The sequence below is a fragment of the Rhinoderma darwinii genome, chromosome 1 (genome assembly GCF_050947455.1).
Source record: "Rhinoderma darwinii isolate aRhiDar2 chromosome 1, aRhiDar2.hap1, whole genome shotgun sequence".
Lineage (NCBI taxonomy): Eukaryota > Metazoa > Chordata > Amphibia > Anura > Rhinodermatidae > Rhinoderma > Rhinoderma darwinii.
In genome coordinates, this window is record NC_134687.1 from 349442456 (window position 1) to 349458571 (window position 16116).

The window sequence follows — 16116 nt, forward strand, 5'->3', positions numbered from 1 at the left end:
AGTAGAAGTCCAAAATCCCAGAAAATAATAACCGAGTAGGAGCTGTCTCTCCCAATGAACTCAACTAGAAAATAATTTTACGGCGAATACTCAAAAAATCCCCTTATTTTTGCTTGTTTCACTGGGGGACACGGAAGATCGTGGGACATCCCAAAGCAGTCACTGGGGAGAGGAACAAAAACATTGCCCAACAGGTGGTCTAATCCACTGCTGCCTGCAGAACCTAGCAACCGGGAAAAACATTAGAGGATGCGAAAGTATGCATCCTAAAGAACAGAGTTAGGTTTGGAGAGAGACCAGATAGTGTCCCTATGAATCTGTAGAGCAGAGGCTCGATGGTGAGTCAGTCTAGAGGTCACAACGGGACTGGTGGAATGAGCTGTTAGGACAGAAGAACCCTGCTGTGGTGAACATACCACCAGGGGAAGCAGCAAGATCCTGCAAAGTTGGAGATTAATCCAAGAGTCCCAGAATTGCCTAATAAAGTGGCGAGTAACACTGATCATACGGGAAGGCTTCCATGGAGGATGGACCATTGAAAGACACTGTAGTAACTATGTCTGGATAGAGAGAGGAAGGGCAAGAGAGTCTAGGATATGAGGACTTCCCCAGTTTCAGAATGGCTGGAAGACATCACCAGGATGTGATTCAATTATGGTATGATCGAAGTCCTCCTGTACAGAAAAATTGCCATGAGCCAGGCGAGCACTTTCGGAAGGGCATGAGGAGTAGATTCCAGACTGAAGGAGCACAGGTGGGCCGGACATATTGGGCTGTGGAGATCGGATATCCACCACAGAAAGAAAACTTGATCACAGTCCTCAGTAACTCCATCTGAAAAAGTCTGACTTTGATAAAACGACTAAGGCACATTAAATCCAGGATGGGGCGGGCCAGACCTGCTCATATTGGGGACCACAAAAAGACTGGGGTGAAAATACCCTGAAAAAACTTCTCACCTGAGTAACGCGGACGATTATGCCCTGGAGGAGGTAGTCGACACCTTGATGGCTAGAAGAAACGGACCTAAAACAGCTCTATTTCATAGCTCGGAGAGCATACTTCTTAGATATATGCGTCTGAGAGGAGACCGTTCAAAAGAGCATGCGGACAACTCGAGCTGACCCTCACGCAGAAGTAGTTGCTCTGAGCATTGCAGTTCCTTCTGGGGCAAATGAGAGCTCTTGCCACCAGTAACCTTAGAGATAATCTTGTCCAGTCCTGGAACAAAGAGACAGGAGTCAGCAATGAGAAGACCTAAAAAGGTTGACCTTTGCCCGAGACAAGCAGCATGTCCAGTCTGGCTCAGTGGGGACCAGCTTAGGAAGGGTCAGGACCAAGGATGGCATTCTTGGGGCCTGGCAGATAGGTCAGAGGGGTCAACGCTGACCACATTGTAATATACTTGTCAAGAACTGAACTTGCTTGACGAACTCTGGGATCTCCACACTTGCCTTGCAGCCTTGACTGCTCTGCTACAGAGAGAAAAAAAAAAAAAATGTCTACTGAAAGTGAGTGGGATGTTTTGCCACTAAGTTCTGACATCTCAAATAGAGGTCGAGTACCCAGTCTCCAAAAAAAGAGGTAATCTGCAAGGACACAAAAATTCCTGCCATGGAAGGTGGTAATGTGGCTTTCTGATGTTTGCAATAACTGTAGTCATGTCAGGTACCGAGTTTAGCAATAGAACAATAACTCTGTCATGGCTGCCTTGTTGCTGTCCATAAGCAGATACAGTGCCTAGTGTTAGCACAATTATACCACCTGCGAGCAGGTAATGTGACTGTCTGGTGCTCAAAGTAGTTGCGTAGCCCTGACAGATACCGAGTCTTGCAAAAACACATGTACCTATTGAAGGGGTAAAAGTGGCTGTCTGGCCCTAGCAGTAGCTGCGTAGCCATGTCAAATACAGGGTCTAGCAATAGCACAAAACCTGCGCCTACGGAAGAGGGTAAAATGGCTGCCTGATGTTCAGAATACTTCCATTACAATGTCAGTTACACGGTCTAGCAATAGGAAGATAATGAATAGCACAATTACTCTGCCTATGGAAGGGGTTAATGTGGCTTCCGGATGCTCACAATAACTGCAAAGTAATGTCAACTTCACCGTCCACCAAAGGAAGGTAATCTGTATAACAAGAAGGGGGTAATTGTCTGCCTGATGCCTGTAATAACGGTGTAGCAATGTTAGTTGCACCATCTGGCAAAAGAAGGTAGTATTCAATAATGCAATTATCTCACCTAAAGGAGGTAATGTGGCAACATGTGCTCGCAATATTTGCAAAGCAATGTCAGTCACAATACTTTTGAGACGGTTTCTTTGAGCAACTGCAGAGGAGACTTGCAACACCAGTGAAAAGCAGGTGAATGGGGGGCTGGGATGTAGCACCCCTATATTAAGGGTCCCTTATATCAAGCCAAGGGGAGAAGGAGGAGAAGAACAGAGTAAGCCAGTGCTGTGCGGGCATAGTAGGGGCGAAAGAAACTTCCCAATGCATCAGAGAAGTGCGGCCTAGTAGGTTACAATGAAGCCTAGGCCTAAATTAGTGCTGTGGTCAGGCCACGTAGTGTTGCGGACTAGTAGGCTGGATGTTCCCGACATCAGTATCGGGAGAAGGACGAGGGCACAGTAAGAACGAGCCATTAGAAGGCAAACAGTAAGCCTGTCCCAAACAGTACAGCCTACAGTGCAGGCTACAATAGAACTTGGCCTCAATTACAGAAAAAAAAGGTGCAACGCGACCACGGAATGCGAGCCCGTCCTGGGGAGAGGTGGAAGAGACAGTCCAACTGAGGACGTAGGTGCGGAGGAAATAATGTTGCAGCTGGAGGCCCGGCCAAGAAGAACGAAGAAAAGGTTAGGAGCTGTAGTAGGGGACCCGACCAATTGTAAAGCGAAGGGTGGGGGTTGGGGAAGATAATATACTCACCTAATCACAGTTTTCGTAACCCCTGGAGTTCCTCTACAGCTCCCAGGTGCAAACCAGCAGGGTCACCTCTTCAGTGTGCCTCTATCTGGTGAGAGAGAGTACTGGTGGGGAGCAGGCAGAAAGCTAGGTGACCCCTAAGCTGGTGGGGGACAGAGGAGCTCTGATCCCTCTTGTCTTCTTTGGCAGGGAGACAAAGGCACGGTAGCATCGCCACCGTGTTCCCTCCACTTGGTAGGGAGAACAGGGAAATAGCGTCAACCCTGTTTGCCAACCCAGAGGAAAAAAAAGAAAAGAAAAAAAAAAAAAAAGCAGACTGCTGTATTAGCAGGGAAGATTGCCTCATACGGACACTAAGCTAAAAACGGATCAGCTCCGTGTCTTCAGGAGGGGTACAGACTGTGTGGGAGGAGCGAACACATTTTTTTTGCTTAGTGTCACCTCCAAGTGGCAGCAGCCTATATCCACGGTCCCCCAATGACACGAGCGAGACCTCCGCAGAAATTTCGCTACATGTGAACGTAGCCTTAGAGTATGTACACACGATATCGACAATTACGGACGTAATTCGGAGCTGTTCTTCATTGAAGTCAATGAAAAACGGCTCAAATTACGTCCCAAGAAGTGTCCTGCACTTCTTTGACGACGCTGTTATTTTACGTGCCGTCTTTTGACAGCGACGCGTAAAATTACAGGTCGTTGGCACAGTACGTCGGCAAACCCATTGAAATGAATAGGCAGATGTTTGCCGACGTATTTGAGCCGTGTTTTCAGGCGTAATTCGAGGCGTAAAACGCCTCGTTTACGCCAGAAAATAGGTCGTGTGAACCCAGCCTTATACTTAGAAGTGAATTTTTATTTTATGGGGAAATGTACTTTTTTAATGTCTCCAACGTTATTTCTGGACATAATAGATTAACCGCTCAGCTTACAGCCAGTAAGCATTGGAAAAAATAATCAGATTGTAATGTAACAGATTGCTATTGGTGCTCTTCTCTGATCTGTGTCCTGGACTGTGCTGTATCTGTTGTTCGACGTTTACCCCTGTGCCTGACCATTGACTTTTGGGTCAGTCAGGTCCAAACAAGGCTATGTTCACATCTGGGTCGGAGATTTATAACCAGACTAAATAATCCAGCTGCTAGTCTCTTCTACTATGTGTTCCATTCTTAGCAAATGTATGGCCTGATTTACGGTGAGTGACAACGCAGAAGGGGTCCGTATACACTCCAATAATCCTTTTATGTGTCATTATTAAATTAACATTACCATATACATTTACTGAGTAACAGCATAGAGGACAAGAGTAGGATAGAATGAGTTTGTATATGGCAGAAGAATGAACTCTAAGGCCTTGTTCACACAATGTAGGATTTGCTGGAGATTGTAAATGCATTTTTTTAAATTATACCAGAATTTGATTCAGAAGAGCAGAGCAACGATATAAAGGCCTTTCTTTATATATTTCTTCTTGCTGGTTTTGGCGTAAAAAAAACATGCAAAATCTGCACTGTGTGAACAAGGCCCTAGGGTGGATTCACATGCTGCAAAAATTTCTGCGACTGAAAATCCGTTCCATTTATCTACATGGGGTTGTTTCTGCAGTAAGCACGTGGATTTCTGCATGTTCCATTCAGACGAATGCCCCTGATTTTTAGTCACAGAAATTTCTGCAACAAAATCTGCCGTGTGTGAATTCAACGTTAAAGGCTCAAATTGACGAGATCAAAAATTTGAGACGTACTTGTCAGTGGCCTAGTGACAGATCACAAAAGCTCAGATATAAACGTATATATTTTCATTTTATAGAGATCATCCAGTGTATGGTCTCACCTGTAAGGTCATCATGCACTTCTCATTTAGCCACACTTTTCCAGTTGTATCCCACGATCCACTTAACAGGGTGCCAAACTTTCCAGAAGAAAGACTGCATACTGGAAGAAGACCGATATTATTAGCACATCGATCAACACTGAACGCAAACTAAGCAAATAAAACCAATTTACCTCCAATCCAATTGGCCTATAAACGTTACTGTGATATATGCAGAAATAAAGAACAACAGCTGTCTAATATATTTACTGTCTGAATTCTTTCTATGTCTCCACTGATATACTTTAGTCGACTCTTATGACCGGGCAGCAGTGCGAGCTCCTTCCTAGTGACACAATGTCCAATAGCTCTAGGCCGCCATGACGCTTAGTCCACAATGACCACCTTATGCAGGAGCTATCGAGTGCTGGTGGCGACAGTGATGGGCGACAGACAACTAATTCAAACAGCAAGTATAAGTGAGGAGGCATTTAAGTCAATGAATTCGAAACCGCATATTCAGTATGACAAATCAGTTTTAAAGGGAACCTGTTAGCACGTTGTTGCTGCTGCTCAAAACATGCGAAGCGTGATATGCAATAGGTGCCCTGAAAACACTATTTTTGTATAGGGAAAGACCTGTCAATCAAGTGGAGTTGGGCGGGAAGAAGCCAGAGGGGAGAAGCCCAGTAGACACTTCTCCCCAAGTCTGGCACTTATTAAATCTATGGTTTCTCTAAATTGCAGCAGAACTTTAGAGGAAAACATAGTTAAGTGTAATCAGGGCATCTGTCTCTATATCACGCTGCCCATAGTTAGGGCAACATAAAGGTGCTGACAGGTTCCCTTTAATACTTGTGGGCATTCAGGCAAATTACATGTTTTATTTTATTAGTGTATCTTTGTGCCATGTTTCTTATGTGTTTTTATTGCAATAGTAGTAGTAAAACCATGGCAGAAACGCACGCATTCATACACGTTTTGCAGCTTTTTTCCAGTACGATAATGGTGTGGCCCTCTGCTGTACCAGACAGCACCGTGTGAATGTACCCTAAGTGACTTATTCAATATCACATGTCCCGGTACAAGCCAAGACATTCAATTGTACGAAGAGCATAACCTACCTGTGTTCTTGTGGCCTTTCAGAACATATAGAGGGTTTGGATTATCAAGGCTGAACACACAGATGTTATGGTCGTTTCCACCGGTGGCAATCAATCCTCGTGGATAAGTATCGCTTGGTGGTATGTAGCATACGCAAGACACAAAGTTGGAGTGTCCCTTCATACGATTCAATTCAATGAAACCTGTGCTAGGACTGACAGTAACAATATTAGTTACTCCTCAAACTCGGCTCAGATCCAAAACAAAATGGTCATACACATAATCATTACATACATCATACTGCCTTATTATCCCCACCAGTATACACTACTGCAGGGCTCTGCAACCTTCGGCACTCCAGCTGTTGTCAAACTACAACTCCCAGCATGCCCTGACAGCCTTTGGCTGGAATAATAAAGCCTTTGGCTGTCAGTGCATGCTGGAAGTTTCCGTTTTACAACAGCTGGAGTGCCGAAGGTTGCTGACCTCTGGCATAGCGCTAAAATATGCCATATTTGATCAAGTAGGTCCAAACAGAGGAACCCTCACCAATTTCTCTCCTGAGCTGCACTACCGACGAGGCTGTGTGTAGGGAACACAACTCAGCCCCATTCAAGTAACGGACACTGCGCCAGGTCAAAAGTGGCACATAGCAATAAAATATTGAAATCAAAATAAAAGCCCCTGTACTTTACTAGCGATGCGTCCTATCACCCCCCTCTTACCAGTCCTAGAGGAAATGTGCGCTCACCCTTATAAAGGTGTTTTTTTTTTTTCTACTAAAAGGAGTGACAAGAGCTGTTGCACCTCTGATCACCCCTGTACCTTATCAGGACATTCGCCGACTGCAAAAATCAAAAGTTTACCGCCATCTGGAACGCAGATTTTGATGATTTTGTGAAGATATGGGCATGTAGACATAGTCATGAGTGGCATGTATGGATTCTGCACATCTCTTTACGTGGTGGTGAATGTCTCAGGCTCTGCTCGGGCCAGACTTTTAGCCACAGACTTTTTAGGCATTTTTCACATAACGTTACATTTATGAATGCAAAGTGCTGGGTGTCATTTTCAGAATGGGCCAGGCGTCTACTTACAGAAAAGATATGGGTATAGGGTGTATGTTTATTATTTTGCTTTGTGTTTTTTATAACTAATGTGTACGGGCACCTTTAGCGTGTATTGGTGACATTCAATCAATTCTTCAGAGAAGAGTTGGGACAGAAATCTTCAGGTCAGATTGGAAAGATTTTTGAGAAGACTTTATAGAGCCCATGAAAGGCAAAAATCTTTATCAACCCTGTGGGGGTAGGGGAACAATTATCTCTGTGTTGATGCCAGTATCTAAAGAATTGTATTTACGTTTTAGCTTCAGAAAATCTTCAAATGTATCTTTACGTCTCTTCTCGGAAAGACTGAGTTAGCTGAAGACGGGCTCATCAACTTCTATGAGCGCGTCTTCTGCTAACCCCGCCCCTCCGAGAAGAGGCTCTGCGCTCGGCTAAGCGTTTCAGCGATCAATGGTTGTCTCTGCACCCGGACCCCACCGATCAAAACTTCTGACATGTCACTATGATGAAAGTTTTATTAAATGACAGTTTTTGAACATTTACGGCATACCCAGGGGATATGCCATAAGTGTCTGACAGATGCGGGTCCCAGCTCTGGTACCCACACCTACAGAATGGGGATCACCCAACCCCTATACCACATCCAGGTGGTGAATGGAGAGGTGACCGGGCATTAGAACGGCTTTCTCCTCTCATTCCTATGGAGTTATGGAAACAGCCGAATGTATCCATAGGGGCCCTTTTACCCGATGGATGACTAAAGTGTCTTTTTGGCATCGGTAGGGCTGGTACATGTCGGTATACTTTAGTTTTCAACTGGAACTCTATGTGCAACGTCTGCCTATATAGTGGCATACGTCAGAGGCGGATGTCGGAGGTATAAGTTGAGAAATCCTCCTGACATAGAACTGTAAAGTACACTGCAAATGCACTGCGAATGTTAGGATTAGGCCGGATTCACGCGAGCGTGTGAGTTTTGCACGCGCAAAAGGTACATAACAGCTCCGTGTCAGCAGCGTATGATGCGTGGCTGAGTGATTTTCGCACAGCCGCCATCATTATGACACTGTTTGTAGGTTTGTAAACTGAAAAGCACGTGGTGCTTTTCTGTTTTCATTCATAGTTTTTACTGCTGTTGCGTGAATCACGCGCGTCACACGGAAGTGCTTCCGTGTGCTGCGCATGATTTTCACGCACCCATTGACTTCAATGGGTGCGTGATGCGTGAAAAACGCACAAATATAGGACATGTCGTGAGTTTTACACAGCGGACACACGCTGTCTGCACTGCCCCATAGACTAACATGCGCGTTGCACGGACATATATCACGTTCGTCTGAATAAGCCCTTATACTATGAGGAAGATTTATTGTGAACTTGTACTATGAGGCACACTCACTGTGAGCTTATATTAGGAGGTATCTTTATAGTGAGGCACACTCACTATGAGCTTATATTAGGAGGTATCTTTATAGTGAGGCACACTCACTGTGAGCTTATATTAGGAGGTATCTTTATAGTGAGGCCCACTCACTGTGAGCTTATATTAGGAGGTATCTTTATAGTGAGGCACACTCACTGTGAGCTTATATTAGGAGGTATCTTTATAGTTAGGCACACTCACTGTGAGCTTATATTAGGAGGCATCTTTATAGTGAGGCACACTCACTGTGAGCTTATATTAGGAGGTATCTTTATAGTGAGGCACACTCACTGTGGGCATATACTAGCAGGTATCTGTATAGAGGCATACTCACTGTGAACATATACTAGGAGGTATCTTTATAGTGAGGCATACTTACTGTGAGCTTATACTAGGAGGCATCTTTATAGTGAGGCACTCTCACTGTGAGCTTATATTAGGAGGTATTTTTATAGTGAGGCACACTCACTGTGAGCTTATACTAGGAGGCATCTTTATAGTGAGGCACACTCACTGTGAGCTTATACTAGGAGGCATCTTTATAGTGAGGCACACTCACTGTGAGCTTATTCTAAGGCCTCATGCAGACGACCGTAGCCATGTGCACGGCCGTGATTTTCGAGTCGGCCGTGCACATGGACCGCAGAACACGGCCGTAATAAGACATGTCCGTTCTTTCTATGGTCCAGGCTCCTGGGCCATGCACGGACCGTGGAAACCAGTGTCCTGTGCATGGGCCCATAGGAATGAATGGGGCTGCAATTCTCCCGTGGATTTTCGGGGGAATTAGTCGCAAAAGCACATTTGTGTGCAGGGGGCCTTAGAGGCATCTTTATAGTGAGGCACTCTCACTGTGAGCTTAGAGCTTACACTAGGAGGCATCCTTATAGTGAGGCACACTCACTGTGAGCTTATACTAGGAGGCATCTTTATTGTGAGGCACTCACTGTGAGCTTATACTAGGAGGCATCTTTATAGTGAGGCACACTCACTGTGAGCTTATACTAGGAGGCATCTTTATTGTGAGGCACTCACTGTGAGCTTATACTAGGAGGCATCTTTATTGTGAGGCATACTCACTGTGAGCTTATACTAGGAGGCATCTTTATACTGAGGCACACTCACTGTGAGCTTATACTAGGAGGCATCTTTATTGTGAGGCACACTCACTGTGAGCTTATACTAGGAGGCATCTTTATAGTGAGGCACACTCACTGTGAGCTTATACTAGGAGGCATCTTTATTGTGAGGCACATTCACTGAGCATATACTAGGAGGTATCTTTATTGTGAGGCACACTCACTGTGAGCTTATACTAGGAGGCATCTTTATTGTGAGGCATACTCACTGTGAGCTTATACTAGGAGGCATCTTTATAGTGAGGCACACTCACTGTGAGCTTATACTAGCAGGCATCTTTATACTGAGGCATCTTTAAACTGAGGCACACTCACTGTGAGCTTATACTAGGAGGCATCTTTATACTGAGGCATACTCACTGTGAGCTTATACTAGGAGGCATCTTTATAGTGAGGCACTCACTGTGAGCTTATACTAGGAGGCATCTTTATACTGAGGCACACTCACTGTGAGCTCATACTAGGAGGCATCTTTATATTGAGGCATACTCACTGTGAGCTTATACTAGGAGGTATCTTTATACTGAGGCATACTCACTGTGAGCTCATACTAGGAGGCATCTTTATACTGAGGCATACTCACTGAGCTCATACTAGGAGGCATCTTTATACTGAGGCACACTCACTGTGAGCTCATACTAGGAGGCATCTTTATACTGAGGCACACTCACTGTGAGCTCATACTAGGAGGCATCTTTATACTGAGGCATCTTTAAACTGAGGCACACTCACTGTGAGCTTATACTAGGAGGCATCTTTATACTGAGGCATACTCACTGTGAGCTTATACTAGGAGGCATCTTTATAGTGAGGCACTCACTGTGAGCTTATACTAGGAGGCATCTTTATACTGAGGCACACTCACTGTGAGCTCATACTAGGAGGCATCTTTATATTGAGGCATACTCACTGTGAGCTTATACTAGGAGGTATCTTTATACTGAGGCATACTCACTGTGAGCTCATACTAGGAGGCATCTTTATACTGAGGCATACTCACTGAGCTCATACTAGGAGGCATCTTTATACTGAGGCACACTCACTGTGAGCTCATACTAGGAGGCATCTTTATACTGAGGCACACTCACTGTGAGCTCATACTAGGAGGCATCTTTATACTGAGGCATACTCACTGTGAGCTCATACTAGGAGGCATCTTTATACTGAGGCACACTCACTGTGAGCTTATACTAGGAGGCATCTTTATACTGAGGCACACGCACTGTGAGCTCATACTAGGAGGCATCTTTATACTGAGGCATACTCACTGAGCTCATACTAGGAGGCATCTCTATACTGAGGCATACTCACTGTGAGCTCATACTAGGAGGCATCTTTATACTGAGGCATACTCACTGTGAGCTTATACTAGGAGGCATCTTTATACTGAGGCATACTCCCTGTGAGCTCATATATAATGAATGAGGCACATTCAGTTGCAGACGTGTGCTATGGAGCACAATGGACATGCTGGTCATCTAACACTATACTGTAGTAGGGGATAATAATAGCTCTGTATCGTTGGGTCTATGGCACCGCCATGGTTTCCGGGCGCACATAATCGCATGTATTGGTCTCAGGTGACAGGACTGGACCTGTCCCAGCTTCATCTGCCTCTCCCCAGGGGGGTCTCTCACCTGTCCGGCACCCAAAGGCGTGCGCTCCTGTCACGTGATACGGACACGAACCCCTCACCTGGCGACAGGGGGCATTGGACCACTCCACGGACATCCAGTTCATGCCCGGGGACAGAGCAGCGCAGCCGGTAACACCCGGCCTCCGCCATGACACAGCAACAGCCGCACACAGTACGGAAATGATGCGGCGGAGCACAAAACCCGGGGCACCATAGGAAGTGACGGCAGAGCCACTGCCCTCCTGGAGGAGAGGGCAGGCTGCAGGTGGCGGTGTTGCTGCCTCGGTCTGGTGGTGAGCCTGGTATTGTTTCTGACACAGCATCGTGTGTTGGTTTAGGGGGGTTACCCTCTATCTCCTGGGTGTCACAGCATTGTGCCTGCTGCTGTAGTAGAGGTCTGGAGTCCTGTCTCTGTATTGCCCGTTATGTGCATCGCCATGGAAAAACATCAAGGCAAATGTATCAGTATCGCAAGGAGAGGTTTTGATGTAAAAATAAAAAACTAAATCTAACCTTGCTTTTAATTTAAAAAATGAATCACAATTGTTTTGTTTTTTTTAAGTCATACCACATTAAAATAAATACACATGGGGTATTACCAGAAATTATATTTATCCCTGCTGGGGGCCCAGCGATCATTCGAATCGGGGGTTTAGGACCCCTGTTCTAGTGATCAGTGGGAGTCCCACTGATCAGACACTTTCCACCTATTCTGAGAATGCCCCTTTATGCTCTATTCACACGACGGTCCGAGTGTCGGCAGATAAAAACGGCCGTTTTGGGATGTTTTTCCCGGCCGTTTTGCATCCGTTCCGTTTCCGGGCCGTGTTCCCGTTTTTAACGGCCGATTTTGTCCCATTTTGCATCAGTTTTTTTTCCCTGTCCGTTTTAAAATCTGATGAATTTCGTTTGTAAATTTTTTGCCACACACCTCTGTAGATAATGCCACACACTGCCCCCTGTACATACTGCCACAGCCCCCTGTAGGTAGTGCCACACAGCCACCTGTAGGTAATGCCACTCAGCCCCCCTGAAGGTAATGCCACACAGCCCCCTGTAGGTAATGCCACACACTACCTTCTATAGATACTGCCACAGCCCTCCTATAGGTAATGCCACACAGCCCCCCTTTTAGGTAGTGCCACACAGGCCCCCTTTTAGGTAATGCCACACAGCCCCCCTGTAAGCAATGCCACACAGCCCCCCTGTAGGTAATGCCACACAGCCCCATACTCACCCCCCATAGATGGCACCCCCTACCTTCCTGTATATATGGAGAGTGAAGTGAGAGACTTCTGAATCGGAATCCCCGGCCACGGCAGTGAGGATTCCGCTTCAGAAGTCCCTGACGTCACTGTGTCCATATATGGACAGTGAAGTCAGGGACTTCTACTGGAGCGGAATCCCCAATCCCCGGCCACAGCAATGCTGAAGCTGTGGCGGGGGATTGGGGATTCCGCTCCTACAGGGAGCAAAAAAATACCCTCCTCCTCCTCCTCACATGCACTTCGCACTGTGGGGAGGAGAGAGCGCGGGACTGAAGACATGGCCGTCACTTGGAACACATTCAAGAACGGCCGAAGATAGGGCATGTCCCATTTTCTGACGGCCCGGATTCCCGGGCCGTCAAAAAAATCGTTCGTGTTAATAGCCACATTTGGGGTCTATTGTTCCTACTGCAGCCGTGTGACGGCCGTTTTTTGAACGGCCGTCACACGGCCGGGAAACCCTGTCGTGTGAATGGGGCCTTAGTTACATTAATGAGGGGAGCGAGCCCACCGCCCTTCAGGCCTGTGATTGACTGCTGTGTATACATATGTACACAACAGCCAGACAGGTGGGAGGAGCGCTTCCTTTATGAATAAAGTGGACTCAAACTAGGAGTCCACTGGATTCTTTCACCAGTCTCCTATTAGTCTTTTCTGCCATTTTGGCTACTAGGAGTACAGACCTGTAGCTGTAATATGCTGCGCTTACATTGGGCAACATATTAACCTCTAAGTGACCAGCCTATTTTAGGCCTTAGCATGTTACGTCCGTAAAGGACGGAACGTATTTCGGCCGCAAGTCCCGGACTGAACACAGTGCAGGGAGTCAGGCTCCTAGTATCATAGTTAAATAAAAAGCACTGCTGTCACCTACATTATAGTGCCAATCTCCTTATGTAGGAGACAGGGCACTTATAATGTGGTGACAGAGTCTCTTTAACCTTATTGTTTGGGTTATTTTACTAATAAAACCACTTTTTAACTATAATCATTATTTATAACTTTTATTTAACATTTATTACTTATTTTTTCAGTCCCACTGAGGTACTTCAGTATGCGATATTTTGATCGCAGGTATAATGCTTTGGTATACTAACACCTCTTACACACGACTGAGTTCGGGACGTGAAAAACGGTCCGCGTATCAGCCGCATTTCCCGGGCCTGACCACGGTACAGGTGAATGGGACTCCTGCCATCATAGATATTTTATGATGCAAGGAGTCTTTGCCTCCCCATGGGAACTGCTGTTCCGTGCTGTATCATTTTGTTCAGTATGGAACAGCAGTTCCGTGGGGAGTCAGAGACTCCTAGCATCATAAAATATCTATGATGGCAGGAGTCCCATTCACCATTCGACACGCGGACCATTTTTCACGGCCCAATCTCGGTCGTGGGCAAGAGGTGTTAGTATACCAAAGCATTCTTACCTGTCAGTGCAACGGTATTTTCACACGACCTATTTTCAGACGTAATTCAGGCGTTTTACGCCTCGAATTACGCCTGAAAAAATACGTCTGCAAACATCTGCCCATTGATTTCAATGGGTTTTACGATGTTCTGTTCAGACGAGGTGTATTTTTACGCGTCGCTGTCAGAAGACGGTGCGTAAAAAGACGCCCGCCTCAAAGAAGTGCATGTTACTTCTTGGGACGTAATTGGAGCCGTTTTTCATTGACTCCATTGAAAAACAGCTCCAATTATGTCCGTAATGGACGCCGCGAAAAACGCATGCACTTGCAAAAACGTCAGAAATTCAGACGTATTTTGTTAAGACGTGTGAACATACCCTAAGGCCTCAGTTACACTTGACAGCTCCGTGTGTCATCAGTGTATGATGCGCGATTTTCGCGCAGCCGCCATCATAGAGATGAGGCTAGTCGACGTCAGTCACTGTCCAGGGTGCTGAAAGAGTTAACTGATCGGCAGTAACTCTTTCAGCACCCTCGACAGTGAATTCCGATCACAATATAGAGCAACCTGTGAATAAAAAAAAGACGTTCATACTTACCAAGAACTTCCTGCTTCCTCCAGTCCGGTCTCCCGGCCGTTGCCTTGGTGACGCGTCCCTCTCTTGACATCCGGCCACACCTCCCTGGATGACGCCGCAGTCCATGAGACCGCTGCAGCCTGTGATTGGCTGCAGCCTGTGCTTGGCCTGTGATTGGCTGGAGCTGTCACTTGGACTGAATCGTCATCCCGGGAGGTCAGACTGGAGGAAGAAGCCGGGAGTTCTCGGTAAGTCAGAACTTCTTTTTTTTTTTACACGTTCATGTATATTGTGATTGGAAGTCACTGTCCAGGGTGCTGAACCAGTTTAACTCTTTCAGCACCCTGGACAGTGACTGTCTCCTGATGTCGCGTACCGGAACATTTTTTGCCGGGTTCGGTCAAAACGAGTTCGGCCGAACCCGGTGAAGTTCGGTTCGGACGGTTCGCTCATCTCTAAGACACTCCGTTTGGATGTTAGTAAACAGAAAAGCACGTGGTGCTTTTCTGTTTACATTCAGAGTTTGACAGCTCTTGCGCGAATCACGCAGTTCGCACGGAAGTGCTTCCGTGCGACCTGCGTGGTTTTCACGCACCCATTGACTTCGATGGGTGCGTGATGCGCGAAAAACGCAGAAATTTAGAACATGTCGTGAGTTTTTTTCAGCGCACTCACGCTGAGCAAAACTCACGGACTGTCTGCATGCCCCCATAGACTTGCATAGGTCCGTGCGACCCGCGTGAAAAGTACGCGAGTCGCACGGACGTATATCACGTTCGTGTAAATGAGGCCTAAAACTGACAGGCACTCTATTAGGCCATACCTGCAAAAAACACTGAAACACTATTTTCTATGTACAAAAAATAAACCCTGAAATGCATAAAACAAGACCTCAGCAACATCAGCAAAAGTATAAAAACGTTACAACTTTTGGAGGCGAGGAAAAAACAGAAAAATACGCTGCCAAAATTAACCGCTTCCTAAGGATCTCTTATGCCAGCTTTAGGCCCCATGCACACGACCGTATTTTTCATCCGTAATTAGTGACCCGTTCATTTCTATGGGCTACGGACACCTTTCCGTATTTTTACGGATGGGTGTCCGTTCTGTAGAAATGATGCGTAAAATATAGAACATGTCCTATTATTGTCCGTAATTACATCATGGACTCCCCATAGAAGTCTATGAGCACTTCCGTAATTACAGACGGCTACGGATGTGCACCCATAGCCGCCCGTAATTACGGAAGCGTTTCTAGGCGACGCCAGGTTTGCAGATGTTGCGTATCATTCGTGTTTTTCTTCTTTTTGTGGATCCGTATATACGGATGCACTACGGACCGTGTTTGCGGATACCGTTCCGTATATGCGGATGACTACTGATCTGTATTTACAGAGAGAATTTACAGATGGATGAAAATACGGTTGTATTTTTTTTATTTATAGAAATAAAAATCAATAAATAAAAAATTAATGGGATCTACACTTAGGCCTCATGCACACGAACATGCTTTTGCGGCCGCAATTCCCCCGAAAATCCACGGGAGAATTGCGGCCCCATTCATTCCTATGGGGCCATGCACACGACCGTGGTTTTCACGGTCCGTGCATGGCCCCGGAGCCCGGACCGCAGAAAGAACGGGCAAGCCTTATTACGGCCGGGTCCGGGCTCATTGAAAATAATAGCCGCGGCCATGTGCACGGCCTGCGATTTGCGGGCGGCTCGCGGCTGTCACTCCATGGCCGG

The 16116-nt window shown here is 46.1% G+C and overlaps 1 protein-coding gene across 2 annotated transcripts in view; it reads right to left on the reverse strand.

Annotated features, from left to right (window-relative positions):
* Positions 1-11370, reverse strand: part of PLAA (phospholipase A2 activating protein) — a 33801-nt gene extending 22431 nt beyond the window's left edge. Inside the window, exons 1-3 of one of the 2 annotated variants that reach the window (XM_075826444.1) lie at positions 11115-11370; positions 5866-6059; positions 4763-4863 (exon numbers count right to left, since the gene is read on the reverse strand). In XM_075826444.1, the coding sequence (XP_075682559.1) occupies positions 4763-4863; positions 5866-6059; positions 11115-11263 (444 nt within the window). In that variant the 5' untranslated portion in view covers positions 11264-11370. The remainder of the gene's footprint in view (positions 1-4762; positions 4864-5865; positions 6060-11114) is intronic. The other variant, XM_075826434.1, reaches the window with a different exon arrangement.
* Between the last annotated feature and the right edge of the window lie 4746 nt (positions 11371-16116).